Source organism: Ptychodera flava, chromosome 20, assembly GCF_041260155.1.
Source record: "Ptychodera flava strain L36383 chromosome 20, AS_Pfla_20210202, whole genome shotgun sequence".
Lineage (NCBI taxonomy): Eukaryota > Metazoa > Hemichordata > Enteropneusta > Ptychoderidae > Ptychodera > Ptychodera flava.
In genome coordinates, this window is record NC_091947.1 from 8,518,501 (window position 1) to 8,533,155 (window position 14,655).

The 14,655-nt window shown below is 40.0% G+C and overlaps 1 protein-coding gene across 1 annotated transcript; it reads left to right on the forward strand.

Moving 5' to 3' along the window:
- The first annotated feature begins 2,328 nt into the window (after positions 1 to 2,328).
- Positions 2,329 to 13,834, forward strand: LOC139119933 (metabotropic glutamate receptor 3-like). The gene is made up of 2 exons (XM_070683891.1): positions 2,329 to 4,508; positions 10,080 to 13,834. Exons 1-2 carry the CDS (start codon positions 2,469 to 2,471, stop codon positions 10,530 to 10,532), a joined length of 2,493 nt encoding a protein of 830 aa, XP_070539992.1. The 5' UTR covers positions 2,329 to 2,468; the 3' UTR covers positions 10,533 to 13,834.
- The last annotated feature ends 821 nt before the right edge of the window (positions 13,835 to 14,655 follow it).

The window sequence follows — 14,655 nt, forward strand, 5'->3', positions numbered from 1 at the left end:
AAAAAAAAACAATTTGCCCAGCAAATACAAGTTATTTAGTTAATTAAAAAAGCAATTTGCCAAACAAATATTGTATATCTTTCTTGTCTGCGAGCCAACACTGTGTGATAGATAGATAGATAGATGGATAGATAGATAGATAGATAGATAGATAGATAGATAGATAGATAGATAGATAGATAGATAGGTAGGTAGGTAGATAGATAGATAGATAGATAGATAGATAGATAGATAGATAGATAGATAGATAGATAGATAGATAGATAGATAGATAGATAGATAGATAGATAGATAGATAGATAGATAGATAGATAGATAGATAGATAGATAGATAGATAGATAGATAGATAGATAGATAGATAGATAGATAGATAGATAGATAGATAGATGGATGGATGGACGGACGGACGGACGGATGGATGGATGGATGGATGGATAAATAGATTAAAGAATTAATTGATTAATTAATAAGTTAAAGGTATACTGTCACCTGTTCCAATTTTGCCACAGTTACCATGGAAAGAGAAAATCTAACCAATCACAGATTTTAAGCGGGTGGCCGCTTTAAAAAACAGCGCCCTCACGTAGGCATTTTGAATACCAAGGAACGCCCCTTTGACCATATACGGGCTCATTTAGATTACAGGTGACTGTATGCCTTTAAATGGAGTTACGGTATATGCTAGTAATCATTGCCGTCATAAAAATAGCGCTGAAGCACGTATATTATCTTGTCCATTACCTTAGAAAAATCTTCTTCAGAAATTTGACGTCAGTTGCAGTGATGTTTTCGAAGTAGCTTCTAGAGACTTTGATGTCGATGCACAATGAGGAGCTCAGCGTACCCAGTTCTCAAAAAAAACTTTGTAAAAGGCAATTTGAAGGTTTGGGAGAAGTGCCCGTAACAAGAGTGAAAAAAACAATCGAAACTAGAAAATGCTTGGTAAGTTTTCGATAAGTCACCATTAAAGGGCTTTTGTGGGATTGATCCGGGGTTATACAAGTTAAATCATGCGAAAAGCGAATGTATGATTTAATCAGCGTGAAATCTTCATCTCATGTATTCTCGCGCTCACTTTTTCAGTTCTCTCAGTCTCGCGTGAGCATAACCATCATATTCTTGCGGATTTGTGGGGTTGATTACCTCGTTACATTGCGTCACAGAATTATGCCTATGTGACGACTCATTAAGGTTCATTCAAAGATTTTGCGGGAAAATATAAAAGAGAGTTGCAAAAAGACACAATATCGAATGAATCGTTCTGATGACACTAAAACCAAGATTATATGGAAATAAGAACAATGTCGATGAAGGCGTTAGTATCTTAGAAAATGCCACTGGGCTGGTCATAATGATTCAGTTTGAAAAACGAAGGTGTTGTATAGAAGTACCTGAATCGGTCATGTGCATGTGAATTTGGAGAAACGACAGTCTTCGAGCTAGATAGACATGTGAAATAGGTATGACAGTTCAAATAAAAGAAATAACCTGCGTTGAACTCTTCTCTGCTGTTGCTCAAATACCTGTGAAGTGTAAAAAAAGATTTCAGTTGTCAAACTCACACACACCACAATACATGCGCTCGTCACCGGTAGCTTATATCTCCTGCAGCAACTAATTCATTTGTTGATTGAATTCCACGCCCGTGTTTCGCAAAACATCTTGCCAATTTGCTTTCGTGGACGTGTGAAATTTGAAAGTTGTGCGGGTACTGTCAATCTTGGGGCGGGTCAATCATAGGACCACCTATGTATGGCTTGCGTTTTTGTTCTTGAGTAGACGCAACATTTTGTAGTCGTTGTTACAGATGAAGAGAGGTGTAAGCCTATACGCTGCATTCAATCGAAATTCATAGGTACAATGCGTGATTTAATGCAGGGACAAGGGTTCTCAATTATAGCATTTCATAATTTTACCACCAATTAAGTATCACTATTTGATTTCTTTTCGTCTTTGTATAACAGCCGTGTTGAATGAAAGCCTATATACGAGTGGGACAGCGGTGCGCAAAAACATGACGTCATGAGTTAGTGTGGGTATAAATTGATGTGTTGGTTTTTCCCTGTACTCATCCGTAAATTGACTGGGTTTGCATTTCATTACAAAGGACATGAGCGAGAGTGACGTACAGTTTTGTTATTTCAAGTGAAACAGGGCTAAATGAAGTGACACTGTTTTCATTTTTTTTCTCCTCGCAAATTGTTCGCAGATGGTACACTGCATGCCTGGACCCAACAAACGCGGACACTGTAGAATTTTCATAAATGATGGTCGCCAATGGTAACTGGGTACAGCCGCTACATAATTTAAAACCATCCAATCTCCTTCAAGTGAGCGAATCATTTCGTTGCTGATTTCATTGTCGGGCATTCTGCTCCCCAGCAAACCGTCTGATATTTAACACGATACCAAAAGTAGTACCAACCAGGTTGTGATCGTTCATCCACGGAATATCTCCATCACCAGCATGGCTAGCAGTCCAACATCTTTCTCCTCTGTGATCTTTGTCGGGGTTCTTGGGTTTGCGTTTTGCAGTCATGTACCACACCTGACGGACACCAAGTACTCCAAACAGGGGGACATTATCTTAGGCGGTCTATTGAATTTGCATATTTTTGATGCGAAAAGAGAATGCGTCCAACTTGACTCAGTGTCGGTGTTGCATCGAGTTGAGGCGATGGTCTTCACCATCGAAGAGATAAATCAGAGGGATGACATATTGCGTGGCGTCGACATTGGCTACGAGATATACGATAGTTGCGTGTCCGAAGATGTGACACTCGCCGCAACCTTGGCCCTGCTTCAAAACATCACGAAAAATGCACTATGTGAAGCTGTTGGTGGCGGCGGCGATGAAGATCGTCAAAAGTTAAAAGGCGTTATCGGACCCAGACGAAGTTCGGTCAGCGCTGCCGTCAGTCGAGTCTTTGGATTGCATCACATGCCCCAAATTACATACATGGCCACGAGTGACGAACTAAGCGACAAGTCGGCGTTTCCGTTCTACCTTCGCGCCGTGCCGCCAGATCGTCTGCAGGTGAGCGTGATGATCGATATTGTCCGCCACTTTAACTGGTCGTACATATCGCTGGTAAATTCGGACGGCTCTTACGGCAAGTACGGGGCCAACGAAATAAAGCGACAGGCTGCAATGTACGGGATATGTATCGCAGCAGCCGAAGAAGTATCTCGTTTCGCCACGGAAGAACAGCTCGATTACATCGTAAAAAAACTCCTAGAATACAAGAACGCAAAAGCGGTCATTATTTTCTCTGTGGTGTACATGGCAAACCGTGTGTTCGACGCAGTGAGAAGGGCAAATGCTACGGACTCGTTTATTTGGATCGGAAGTGACGGCGTTTACGACCTGGCGGCCTACGGCAATGGTGAGGTTGGCAAAGGCGGGTTCTTCGTAGAGCAGTTTAATACAGAATCGATACCGTACGAAAATTACTTTGAGACTATCAAACCAGAAAGTAGCGAGAATCCGTGGTTGATTGAATACTGGGAGAGATATAGAAACTGTAGTGACTGCCAAGAACCAGACCATGGTTTCAGCGCGTACATGGGTATATCAGCGGTTATTGATGCAGTATACGTTTATGGTTATGCGCTCGAGGCGATGAGAGTAGATCTCTGCGGAACCAGCCCCGATGCGTGCGACGAATTCTACGAAGCTGACGGACAGATTCTACTGCCCTATCTGCGCAATGCAAGCTTCGAGGGGACTCGAGGGCCAGTTCAGTTCGACGAGAACGGGGACCTGTTGGGAAAATACGTGGTGAAGAATTTACAGTATGTTGATGGGGAATACCAGCGAGTTGTCGTGGCGATATGGGATTCGTTGGCCGAAGGTGAAAAGCTCGACATGGACAACGGCAAAGTAATGTGGGGCGTCGCTGTCGATGAAGACATCGGGAAACCGAAGTCCATATGCAGTGAACCCTGTCCAGGCGGTCACATCGTCATACCTCATGGGGATGTGTGCTGTTGGGACTGTTTCCAGTGCAGGAATAATGAAATACCTGTCTTGAACAACACAAAGTGTCAACCGTGCCAACTTTTCCACTGGCCAAACGAAGCTTTAGACGAATGCGATTCTATCCCACCTACGTATATCCGTTGGAGCGATCCCATGGCCATAACATTGGTGGTGATTGCTTTCGCCGGCCTGGTCATGTCCATTCTAACGGTGTTAGGTTACGTTGTTCACCGTAACAAACCTCTGATCAAAGCCTCGAGTCGTGAGCTCAGCTTCATCATGCTCTTCGGTGTCACGTTTTCTTTCATCATGGTTTTCAATTTCATCGCCAAGCCTACCCTGGCAACGTGCGTCGTGGTCAGACTCGGCCTCATGCTCTGCTTCACGATGACCTACGCCCCCATGCTGACCAAAGTGGTAAGGATATACAGAATCTTCACAGCGGGGAAGAAATCAACGAAGCGACCTGGGATGACCGGACCTATGTCACAAATCGTTATCACTAGCGTCATTGTCTCCGTTCAGGTAATAATGATAATTGCGTGAAAAGCATGATTGTTATTCGAAGTAAGGACCATGTCATTTTCTTTTGCTCATTATTTGCGATCAGCATTTCACCTGTTGGCGCGTGCCTAAATCGAAAACAATGAGCGTAATGTATCGAGAACTGAACCTGTTTGATATTGAGCCGAGGCGTTATCGATGACAGTGAAATGTACATGCACACTTGAGAATCGGTGAAATTCGAAAAGATTAGGTGATGCAATTTCAAACTACACCAAGTGACATCTTCATCTAATAGAAATCATGATTTGCAGCAAAAGACAAAAGATTATCGCCTCAGGGAGAATACACTGGACATTTCTGATTGTTATTGATGTCACGATACATTTACAGAGCTGCAAACGACCCCCGAGGTACATATCGCACATATATTGTATGAGCCACTTTGCCGTCCGTTTTGTCTATTTGCTGTCTGACAGATGACTGACTGAATGTTTATCAATGTCTGTCTGGCTGACTGTCTGTCTGACTGTCTGTCTGTCTGACAGTCTGTCTACCTGTCTGTCTTGTCTCTATCTATCTATCTATCTATCTATCTATCTATCTATCTATCTATCTATCTATCTATCTATCTATCTATCTGTCTGTCTGTCTAAATATCTATCTACCTATCTATCTATCTATCTATCTATCTATCTACCTACCTATCTATTTATCTATCTATCTATCTATCTATCTATCTATCTATCTATCTATCTATCTATCTATCTATCTATCTATCTATCTGTCTGTCTGTCTGTCTGTCTAAATATCTATCTATCTACCTATCTATCTATCTATCTACCTATCTACCTATCTATCTATTTATCTATCTATCTATCTATCTATCTATCTATCTATCTATCTATCTATCTATCTATCTACCTCCCTACCTCCCTCCCTACCTACCTACCTACCTACCTATCTATCTATCTATCTATCTATCTATCTATCTATCTATCTATCTATCTATCTATTTAATCTATTTATCTATTTATCTATCTACCTACCTACGCATTGTGCGTATTCATAGTACATTTTGCGTGCCGCGTTCCATAATACCATACCAAGGTAAAGTGGATGTTCACGTTACTTTGCAGTTCCCATCCCAACCAGGCTTAATTATCGCGTTTAATAAATTTACTCATTACATATTGAATTTCCAATCAGCCGTGAGTATCACGTTTTAAAGTTAGTCTTTACATGTTGATAATTGCTTTTCCCGAATTATGATAACGAATATTTATGCCCGGACCAATGACAATATGGTACGCATCGCATGGTGAAAATGAGCGACAGACCCAAGGGAATACTGTTTAACATTTCACATGAGTCTGTCCCTATTGATTTATGTGCACGGCACCTCACAGGTTTGCAAACGGAAGCTCCTACTCAGGACGGGTATATTGATGTTACTTTGCGATGAATTTGGTGAATTTAAACTGCGGAAACACACAAGCTCAATATTGATTTTGTTATCGAATGAAATTTAAACGAGGCGAATGATGTTCTTAGTCCTGAAATTAGTCATGAAGCCAACCAAAGTGAATGCAATTACGCCTTTTGTATTTGAATAATGTCTGATTCACGTGGAAACGACAATTTATATGGTACAGCTTTGAGAGAAAATTTACTATTTTGACAAAACTGGCATGTTGCTTGAGGCACCACCTCGCGTTCTGTTTTACTCGGGCTCGGCTAGGGCTCGAGAAAAGCCAAAATTAACGGGCTCGCCAAGCCTCGCCCGTTATTTTTGGCTTTCCCCTCGCCCTTGCCCATAAATGAACGTTAATGATCAGCGCGTCGTCCTTTATTTCTATATTATAACACACATCCAATCATCCGATAGAGTTATTGTAAACCTATGATTGTACCATATGCACACGTGGATGAAACAATTGAGGGTCCGGACCGATAACTGTATGATACACAAACGTAAAACTAACCGCTCTATCGACTCAGTCACACGTGACGGGACTCCACGCAGCTCAACTATCTTTAGCACTAAAAACTGAAAAAAATTGTAAAGTTTAGAATGCAGACTTCTTAAAGGTATACTGTCACCCGTTCAAATTTTACCACAGTTACAATGGAAAGAGAAAGTCTAACCAATCAGAGATTTTAAGCGGGTGGCCGCTTTTTAAAAACAGCGCCCTCACATGGGCATTTTGAATACCCCTTTGACCATATATGGGCATTTTTAGATTACAGGTTACTGTATACCTTTAACATTAAAAACTGAAAAATAACAGTTGTAAAAAAGTGTAAAGTCTAGAGTGTAGAGTTTAAGGTATAGCAAACAACTTCAGCTTTCATGCCAAGTTAACTGCATTTTCTCATTTTATTCAGTCGAGATGTTTTAGGTTCCTTGGACTTATTCTATTTTTAACTTTACCGTCACCGCTCTTGTTTTTAACAAAAGCCTCGCCATTAAGACATCACAATTCTACAACAAAAGTCGTTTTTGCAAGATTTAAAAGAACTCACGGCAAAATGAACAATATCCATTAGCCAACTTTTGCCACAGCTACCAGAAAATTTGCCAGGTCTGTTTTTTCCAACGGGTAGCTGTCTCTGCCTGTTCAATGCACGCTGAATAATTTAAGATTTATATTGGAGAGCTTGTTACGTCAATGCCGTTTAAGTAACTATCTTGTAGGCTGTGCTGTTGATTTGGCAACTTGGGGAAGGGTACAAAATAATGGATTGTCGTATGGGGATTTCAAGAAGCACGTACGTTCACGTACTGTAGATTGGCTATATCTGTCATCTCTTAAACTGTCAACACCGCAAAGTAGGCTACATTGAACCATTCTATAATTTATAAGAGCAAAAACGCGATGATGTGAACATGTCAGAGAGAGAGAGAGAGAGAGAGAGAGAGAGAGAGAGAGAGAGAGAGAGAGAGAGAGAGAGCTAGATGCTTCTTTTAGATTTTGACATATTGTTTTAACAGATTGATATTGATATGGAGAGAATCTTTGAAAAGCTGAGTCGCGAAAAACAGCAAACAATTACCAGTTGCTAATACCTAGTTAGGTTACATAAAATTTGTCCAGGATAGTTTCCGTAAAGGTTGATAAGTTTTGGGGAAAATGCATGGATTACGAGCAGAAAACTTGTTCAGTTTTAGCCTGTTGAAGCACGGCAGAGTATTCCCTTTCCGATACAAATGGTACATAACCTGACGCAATGCGTGCCTTTGCTACCTCACGCGATCTGTTCCGCTATGAACTCTCATGTGGGAGTCATCATTTAAATGTGCCTTACGAACGACGACAAAGTGTGAAAAGGGCGAGATGATCTGTCTAGAGATCTGGGAATATCCGATCAAAACATGTCAAACCGAATCAAAAGGGTTGAATTGAAAAGCGGCATGACGTCATACATTGAATGCAATCGAATACAATATGATAATACAATTTTTGAGACATTTTTTCCCGACAGACATAAATAAATATAAAGCATCTTTTTTTTAATCAGCATCGTTTTATGAGACTTTAAATTATAGATGGATCACAGGTAATTCGTACTCGGGTATTTGATCAGTCACCAGACTACAGTGTGTATTGCAGAATATGTATGCATGTACACTGTGCAATGAGCATATGTGGTTTTAAAGTGGTGAGCTATTGAGCGAAGTATGCTTCGTTTGCTGGAATAGATAATTGTGTCAATCTCAACATGGCTGAGATGCGTTTATAAATAAGATTTGGATGAACCTTCACCGTAATCTTTGGTGCGTGCAATTCAGTCCGATATACAAAAGTAATTGGTGTGCGAATGTAGATTACTGTCTTATGCTCGTCGTTTACCCCGACACAGATTCGTAACATTGTCATGAGTATGCGACAGTACGTGAGACCTCAGACACCCAGTTGTCTGAGGTGCTACGGACAAACGCCGTCGGGTGAACTGCTATTTGAGGCTACGTCGTTTGTCATTATCATAACGGTATCATAAACATATGTTTCTTGCTGGCAAAAGGCAGACCTATATTTTGATTGTCGTGCTGAATAGAACTATTTGATGCTTACAAGAATTGATGCCGACAGCTAGGGGTAGCCAGAGACAGGTGTAAAGAAAGGAAAGTGAATAAAGAAGAAATGCAAGCGATAAGTGATATACAAACAATACAAAAATGACGAAGTAAAACAGGGGAAGTGAACGTAGCAATGTGCAATATGCAACTGCGCCAGCCTTCAAATTGTTAAAGGGAGGGGGTCGTCGGAACTGCGCCTGTGCGACTTTCTTGTTTTCACACAATGTATTGCATGCACGATACATCACGTCAACCTAGCTGCAACATTTAAATTTTACGATGTACATTACGACAAACATGTTGCAACCTTCATCGATTGCCAACGTACCTTGGATACAGTGTTCACTTTGGTCGTACGGCCCCGTCCCTTAAAGGGACAAAGTCGCTCTTTTTTCATCTTTTTTCATGAATTTTGTGATGGGTGAAATACTGATTAACTGTGCACAACCTCAACTCTGCTTGCTGCTAGACGAGATTAAACATTTCGTGTAAATATTTTACATTCTGTACAAAAAAATCCAGTTTCCCGCACAACTGTCACCATGCATGGCTGAGCATACACTGTTACATAAAGTTTGGACCTCATGAAAGATTTTGAAATAAATCTCAATGAGCGGTGCCTTTCATAGAGATAAGGTGGTAGTTTTTCCTTACATTTTGGCAATGCATAGTTGTCACAGGAAAGCAAATCGGAAAAGCAAAAGTCCATACAAAACCATCTGTTTGCATTCAGCAAAGCGGTAATTTTTGACACTTTTGCAGTTATGTACCGTCGTCACTTTGTACCCTAAGTGACTTTATGTAAGCATTCCATGTTTTCGTGATATCACAGAAAGGTCAAGAGAGACCGACTTTATTCCTTTTCGATGTGATCATTTCTCGCAGAGCTAAGCTCAAGCCAGCAATTCCTTTTCGATGTGATCATTTCTCGCAGAGCTAAGCTCAAGCCAGCAAAAACATATTTACCTGTAAGGCATGAGCTGAATGTGTTCATTTTACTCTCGTGTCATGGCTCCTTGAAATTGCTAAAATTCGACAAATAACGTTGAGCATCAACACTTTCCGACTTGAGGTGAAGATAGAATTCATTCAATATCTGCGAACAGGTGTAATATAACGCATTGGTATGAGGGTTAATTCTATGACCGCCCAAGGGCGCTATTCAGCTATTTGACAGGCTGTTGCTATTTCTATAAAAAATAGAGAAGCTATTGAAAACTGAATATACTTTTAGGTTTTGCTATGTATGAGCTGCTACGTGGATATTTAGGTTACGTACACCTTTCGTGGACAAACAATATCCCATCTCTATTTAATTATGATTTAATTTTCATAAATTTTATTATATTAGGCGCCTATATCTGTCAGTAAACGAACACTGATTTCTCCTGATGGTCGGTCGTAATATGTGATTGGTGCTTCAGAACTGAGGAACTAATAAACAGGCCAATTCCCAGATATTGCACCAATGTTTAGAATACTAATTAAAAATCACTTTTCTCGATCTGCAGGTGTTTATCAGCGGTATATGGGCCATCATTGTACCGCCGGATGCTACGCTTGAAATGCCTATTGAAACGGAGAAGCGAGTAGAACTGAGCTGCAACATCGGCGCTGACGAAGTTAGCACATCGGTGGCGTACAACCTCCTCTTAATCGTCCTCTGTTGTTTCTTCGCTTTCAAGGCGCGCCGTGTACCGGACAACTACAACGAGTCCCGATTCATCGCCTTGAGCGTCTACACCACCCTGGTGGTGTGGCTTGCCTTCATCCCGACCTACAGCACGGTGAAAGATTCTTCTTTCAAAGTCACCGTACTTTCGTTTGCCACTCTCCTGAATGCCTTCGTCACGCTGGTTTGCCTGTACGTGCCGAAGCTCTACGCCGTGCATTTTGTCAATGACGAGAACGCTCGCATCAGATTCGTATCTCAAGTCAACAGCACGGCCACTGAACGAACTTAGTCCACCGTTAAATAAGAATGATTATCCTCCAACCTATCCAGCTGCGCATTTTGTAATTTTCTGAAAAATAATCACCTGAAAATCACACATTTCTACTTTAGATGACTCATCTTTACTTCACTTATACACAGTTAACCGTTAGGCGTTTATTTTATTGATGATGATCACATGGATTTTACATTTTCAACACCCGAGGAGCACCTTTGCTCCTCTATCAGTTCACTGTTTCTAGACAGACGTCGGCCCTGATTGGCGTTGGAAATTATTTGAAAAGCATGATACGTGACACATTCAATGATCACGTGACGTCGTTACTCATTTCAAAGCTTTTTAACAACAAAAAGTGATGCATTCTGAAAAGGCCGACGGCATCCGGAATATGAATGTCAAGTATGTATTAATAGTATGGAATGAAATTGAAGCTGTCAGACGGTGGATTACAACCATTTCATCTTGTTGGGAAAATTCCCTCCTCGTTTTAAGTTCCTCATTTGGTTTATTCGCCCGTCGTACACCGCTTCGTCTGTGTGCGACATTAGTTTTACGCCATATTTATCTTGTTAACGCATTTCCCATCAGGCCTGTTGCTAGAAAACGATATAAAATCATTCTGTCTGAAAACAAACCGCTCAACAATAACTCTTTTAGGAGAAGTGAGGTCAGGCCGTCCTATTTCTATAGCTATTCTCCCCTGTCCAATTAATTGCTGCCATATGAACCAAGCAACGAGAGGGTTTAGAGAGACTCCGTATGCTAATTCGAAGTATCCTCTTGTTCTGTTCAACATGCAACGTGCACTTGAGATATTCAAAAGCCTAAAAGAAGTTCTGAAAGAGAAATTGGCATATATTTGGAAATGTTGTTGGCGTGTGTCATGCATTACAATGCATGACGACATTGTTGATGATGGATTATCCCTTTTCTCTGAGAGAGAGAAATACAAGTGTCTCGGGATGGGGTGTATCCCCGGGGTGTATCTTAGTGTCTCCGCCAGTGAATCCCGGAGAGTGAATAGAATCAGGATAGTGACATTTGCAGATTTCAATACAGTTTCATATGAAAGGAAAGAAATGAATACGTGTCAAAGGGAGTGACTGGCCTTATTAAGGTGATTTGACCCGGTGTAAGTGAAACGTATCATCGTTCTTATTTCTGTAGTCGTCAACAACACTGGCGCGCAGCTAACACCATGTAATTTCACTGCATGGTGACACTGCGAGAGTTTGAGATACAAATTGATTATGCTTTCCGTGCATGGACCCACATGTCACCGTTTGCATTTTGTGAAGTGACCGTGATTGCCCACAGCGACGAAGCTGTCGCTGATTTTACACTACTATGGCACTCTTGATGACCAATACAATAACTAATTTGATTGATGGTTCGAGATTTCGGTCTGTAATTTATGAGACCAGCTAAACCACGTGCCTATGATCTCTTAATCATTCGTCCAGCGGTTTCTGAAAAATAATTGAATCGTACGATAATGAAATCAGTGTTGAAACTGTTCGCAGATACGTGCGTCGTGAAGTTAGATCTGCACGGAAAGTTCCCCAATGTTAGAGCCGCACGCGAAGAACTAATGATTAATGGTGTGCTTTTGATAGAAAACCGTCAATGAACATCAAACGAACATCCACATCGAGTAAATGAACCACCAACGTGTATCCGCTTTCTCCTTCACTGTATACACGTTAAGGAACACTCGAAGGCATTGTGATTCCAATTGTTGTGTATTTCATGAAATATTCTCCAGTCCCATTGATGGGCTCAAAACCTTACATGTAGAAAAGCCTCTGGACGTAATATCAATTTTAATTGTCATGAATAATCTATATCCAACTCTATAATTTTCCGAAGTATTTTAATGACATTGTGGTGTTTTCGGCATTTAGTATTGTTTCATTCCTATCGTGCAAGAAAGTGATTTGAAAATGCTATACATTCTGGCTTATAACTGTCAAACTCCACAGTAGAATACATTCTGAGAAACACACTAGTTCTCAGAGAAAGTTTCATCTAATTTTACTTTTCTTCACAATGGAGTCTGTGTGGAGTCATTCTGAAAAAAAAAGAAGTTTTATCAACTTATGGGAAGTTGCGGCTGATTAAAGTACATAGTTTGATCGCTTCCCATACAGTTCACGATTAGACTGTAATTTTAACATTTAGATATCCTAGGGTTTTGACAGTTACGTGAACAAGTTACGGAGGAAAATACACGTTGGCTGTCCGGTTTCGTCTCGCTTTGAAAAAAGGGATACTTCAAAATTTCATCGAAGAAAGGATAATTTCGAGATAAATATGCCGTCAGAGAGACAAAATATCCATTTTGACATAACTTTTTTCAGATTTGTAGAAAAAGGAGAAGTGTTGAAACATGCCAAATGATTGCTTGCCGTAACTTACCGTCCGTCTTTTACACGTAGTTAAGATAAACAGAGAATTTTTAGTATATACTGGAATTATAGGTTGATAGAATGATTTCTGTCACGCTGCACACTGCAATGCACAACAAAGCGAGCTGTTACTTGACATGTATAGTGCATGATCAAGCTATTTGTGATGGATGATTTTGAAAGGTTTTCACTACAAAAAAGAGCAACAATGACCATTTGAAAGTTGACGGACTATTTGTAGATTAGTATACTAACGTCCCGGGGCGGTTATGTTGACATTATTCATGTGTATAGTTTGCACTACAAAGATTTGAATTTCAGTAAATCACCAACGCATTTCTTGTCGAAAGATTTTAAACGGTAGGGATAATCTTTTCAGACAATAGCTGACTGATTTTTTGTAGCTTGCGTTTAAATTGAACTTGTCATGTTTATGCTGTATGCTCATGTAGTGTGTTTACATTGTGCCATTGGGTATTTTTTTAATGTTTTCTGAATACGCACAATAAATAAAACCACAAAACCACAGTCCCTCCACCACATGGAGGGACTGTGTTGAAAAAACATTCATAATTGATATTATTATGTATATTAATATACGATCAGAATATATATCTTTCAGAATTGTCTTCATATTTTTCTGTGTAAAAACTAGGAAGTAACACATCTTTTACGAGAGAAACTCAATTTATCTGTCATTTCTAAATGAATATATATTAGATGAAGGAATGTTAATATACGTGGTAATGAAGTGACTTTCCACCAAAAATTTTACTCAAATGATTTAATGTTCATATATTTAACTTCTGGAGATATTTAATATTTCAGAAACTTAGTTGTTCTTGTTATCGTTAATAATTTTAAATATTTTATTCATTAAAATGCTAGTTGCAATTCTCCTTATGTATCCGTAGATCTTGTCGCTATGTCAATCAACGTACATACGGTAACTTCGTCGTGGCAGTTTGACTGCAGATTCGGCCGTACAGTGTACTCACCCAGCTATGTTATGTACTTGGAAGTCATTTGCCAGCAAGCAGGAATCAACGCGTAACCTGCTACCCGGGTTTAAACAGATTGTTCGTGATGACATAGTCCCCGCTTGATCGACTATTTTTTGGGAGGTGTTGATTCCTGTTTGGATGGTAACAGTTCTCGTTTGTATTTAGTGCAATCACCGCAGAGACACAAATATGACGTCACGGTACTGTTTAAAATTATCATGGTGTGATGTCCTTGTACCTAATTTGAGTGGAATAAGATAAAGTGTGAATGACAGCCATGTGCTGTGTCTGTGCGCAGTCCCTCTGCACAATGGCTTTGGATGTGTAAAGATAATATGGCCGTCTTGTTGCCATGTTTAATCACATCATTACACGAATATGCACATACAGACACAAGATGCCAAAGAAGGACGTTATACGTAGTCGTAGTACTTTATGTTTATTGTTCTATACACACATATCATAGTACATCATATAGTAGATCACCCTTAGATCAGGTTTAGATGAAATCGGTTGAAGCAGGTCGATATAATTGTTTTGAACATTAAAGAAACTTTAAAGTTCCATTAGCTGTATCTTCTGGAGATTTTTCCGTTGGTTTTGATTGAAATGATCACTGGCTCATGTTGAATAGCCTGTCAAATAACATAGAATCGCATATTGTTCGGAAACATTACATGCCCTACAACTAAATAACATGTGATTTTACAACGAAAATTT

Bases quoted from the DNA above. Each gene is read 5' to 3' on its own strand.
- LOC139119933 (XM_070683891.1), top strand. From the start codon at position 2,469: ATGGCTAGCAGTCCAACATCTTTCTCCTCTGTGATCTTTGTCGGGGTT. The intron at 4,509-10,079 runs GTAATAATGATA...CTCGATCTGCAG, and splicing joins GCGTCATTGTCTCCGTTCAG to GTGTTTATCAGCGGTATATG.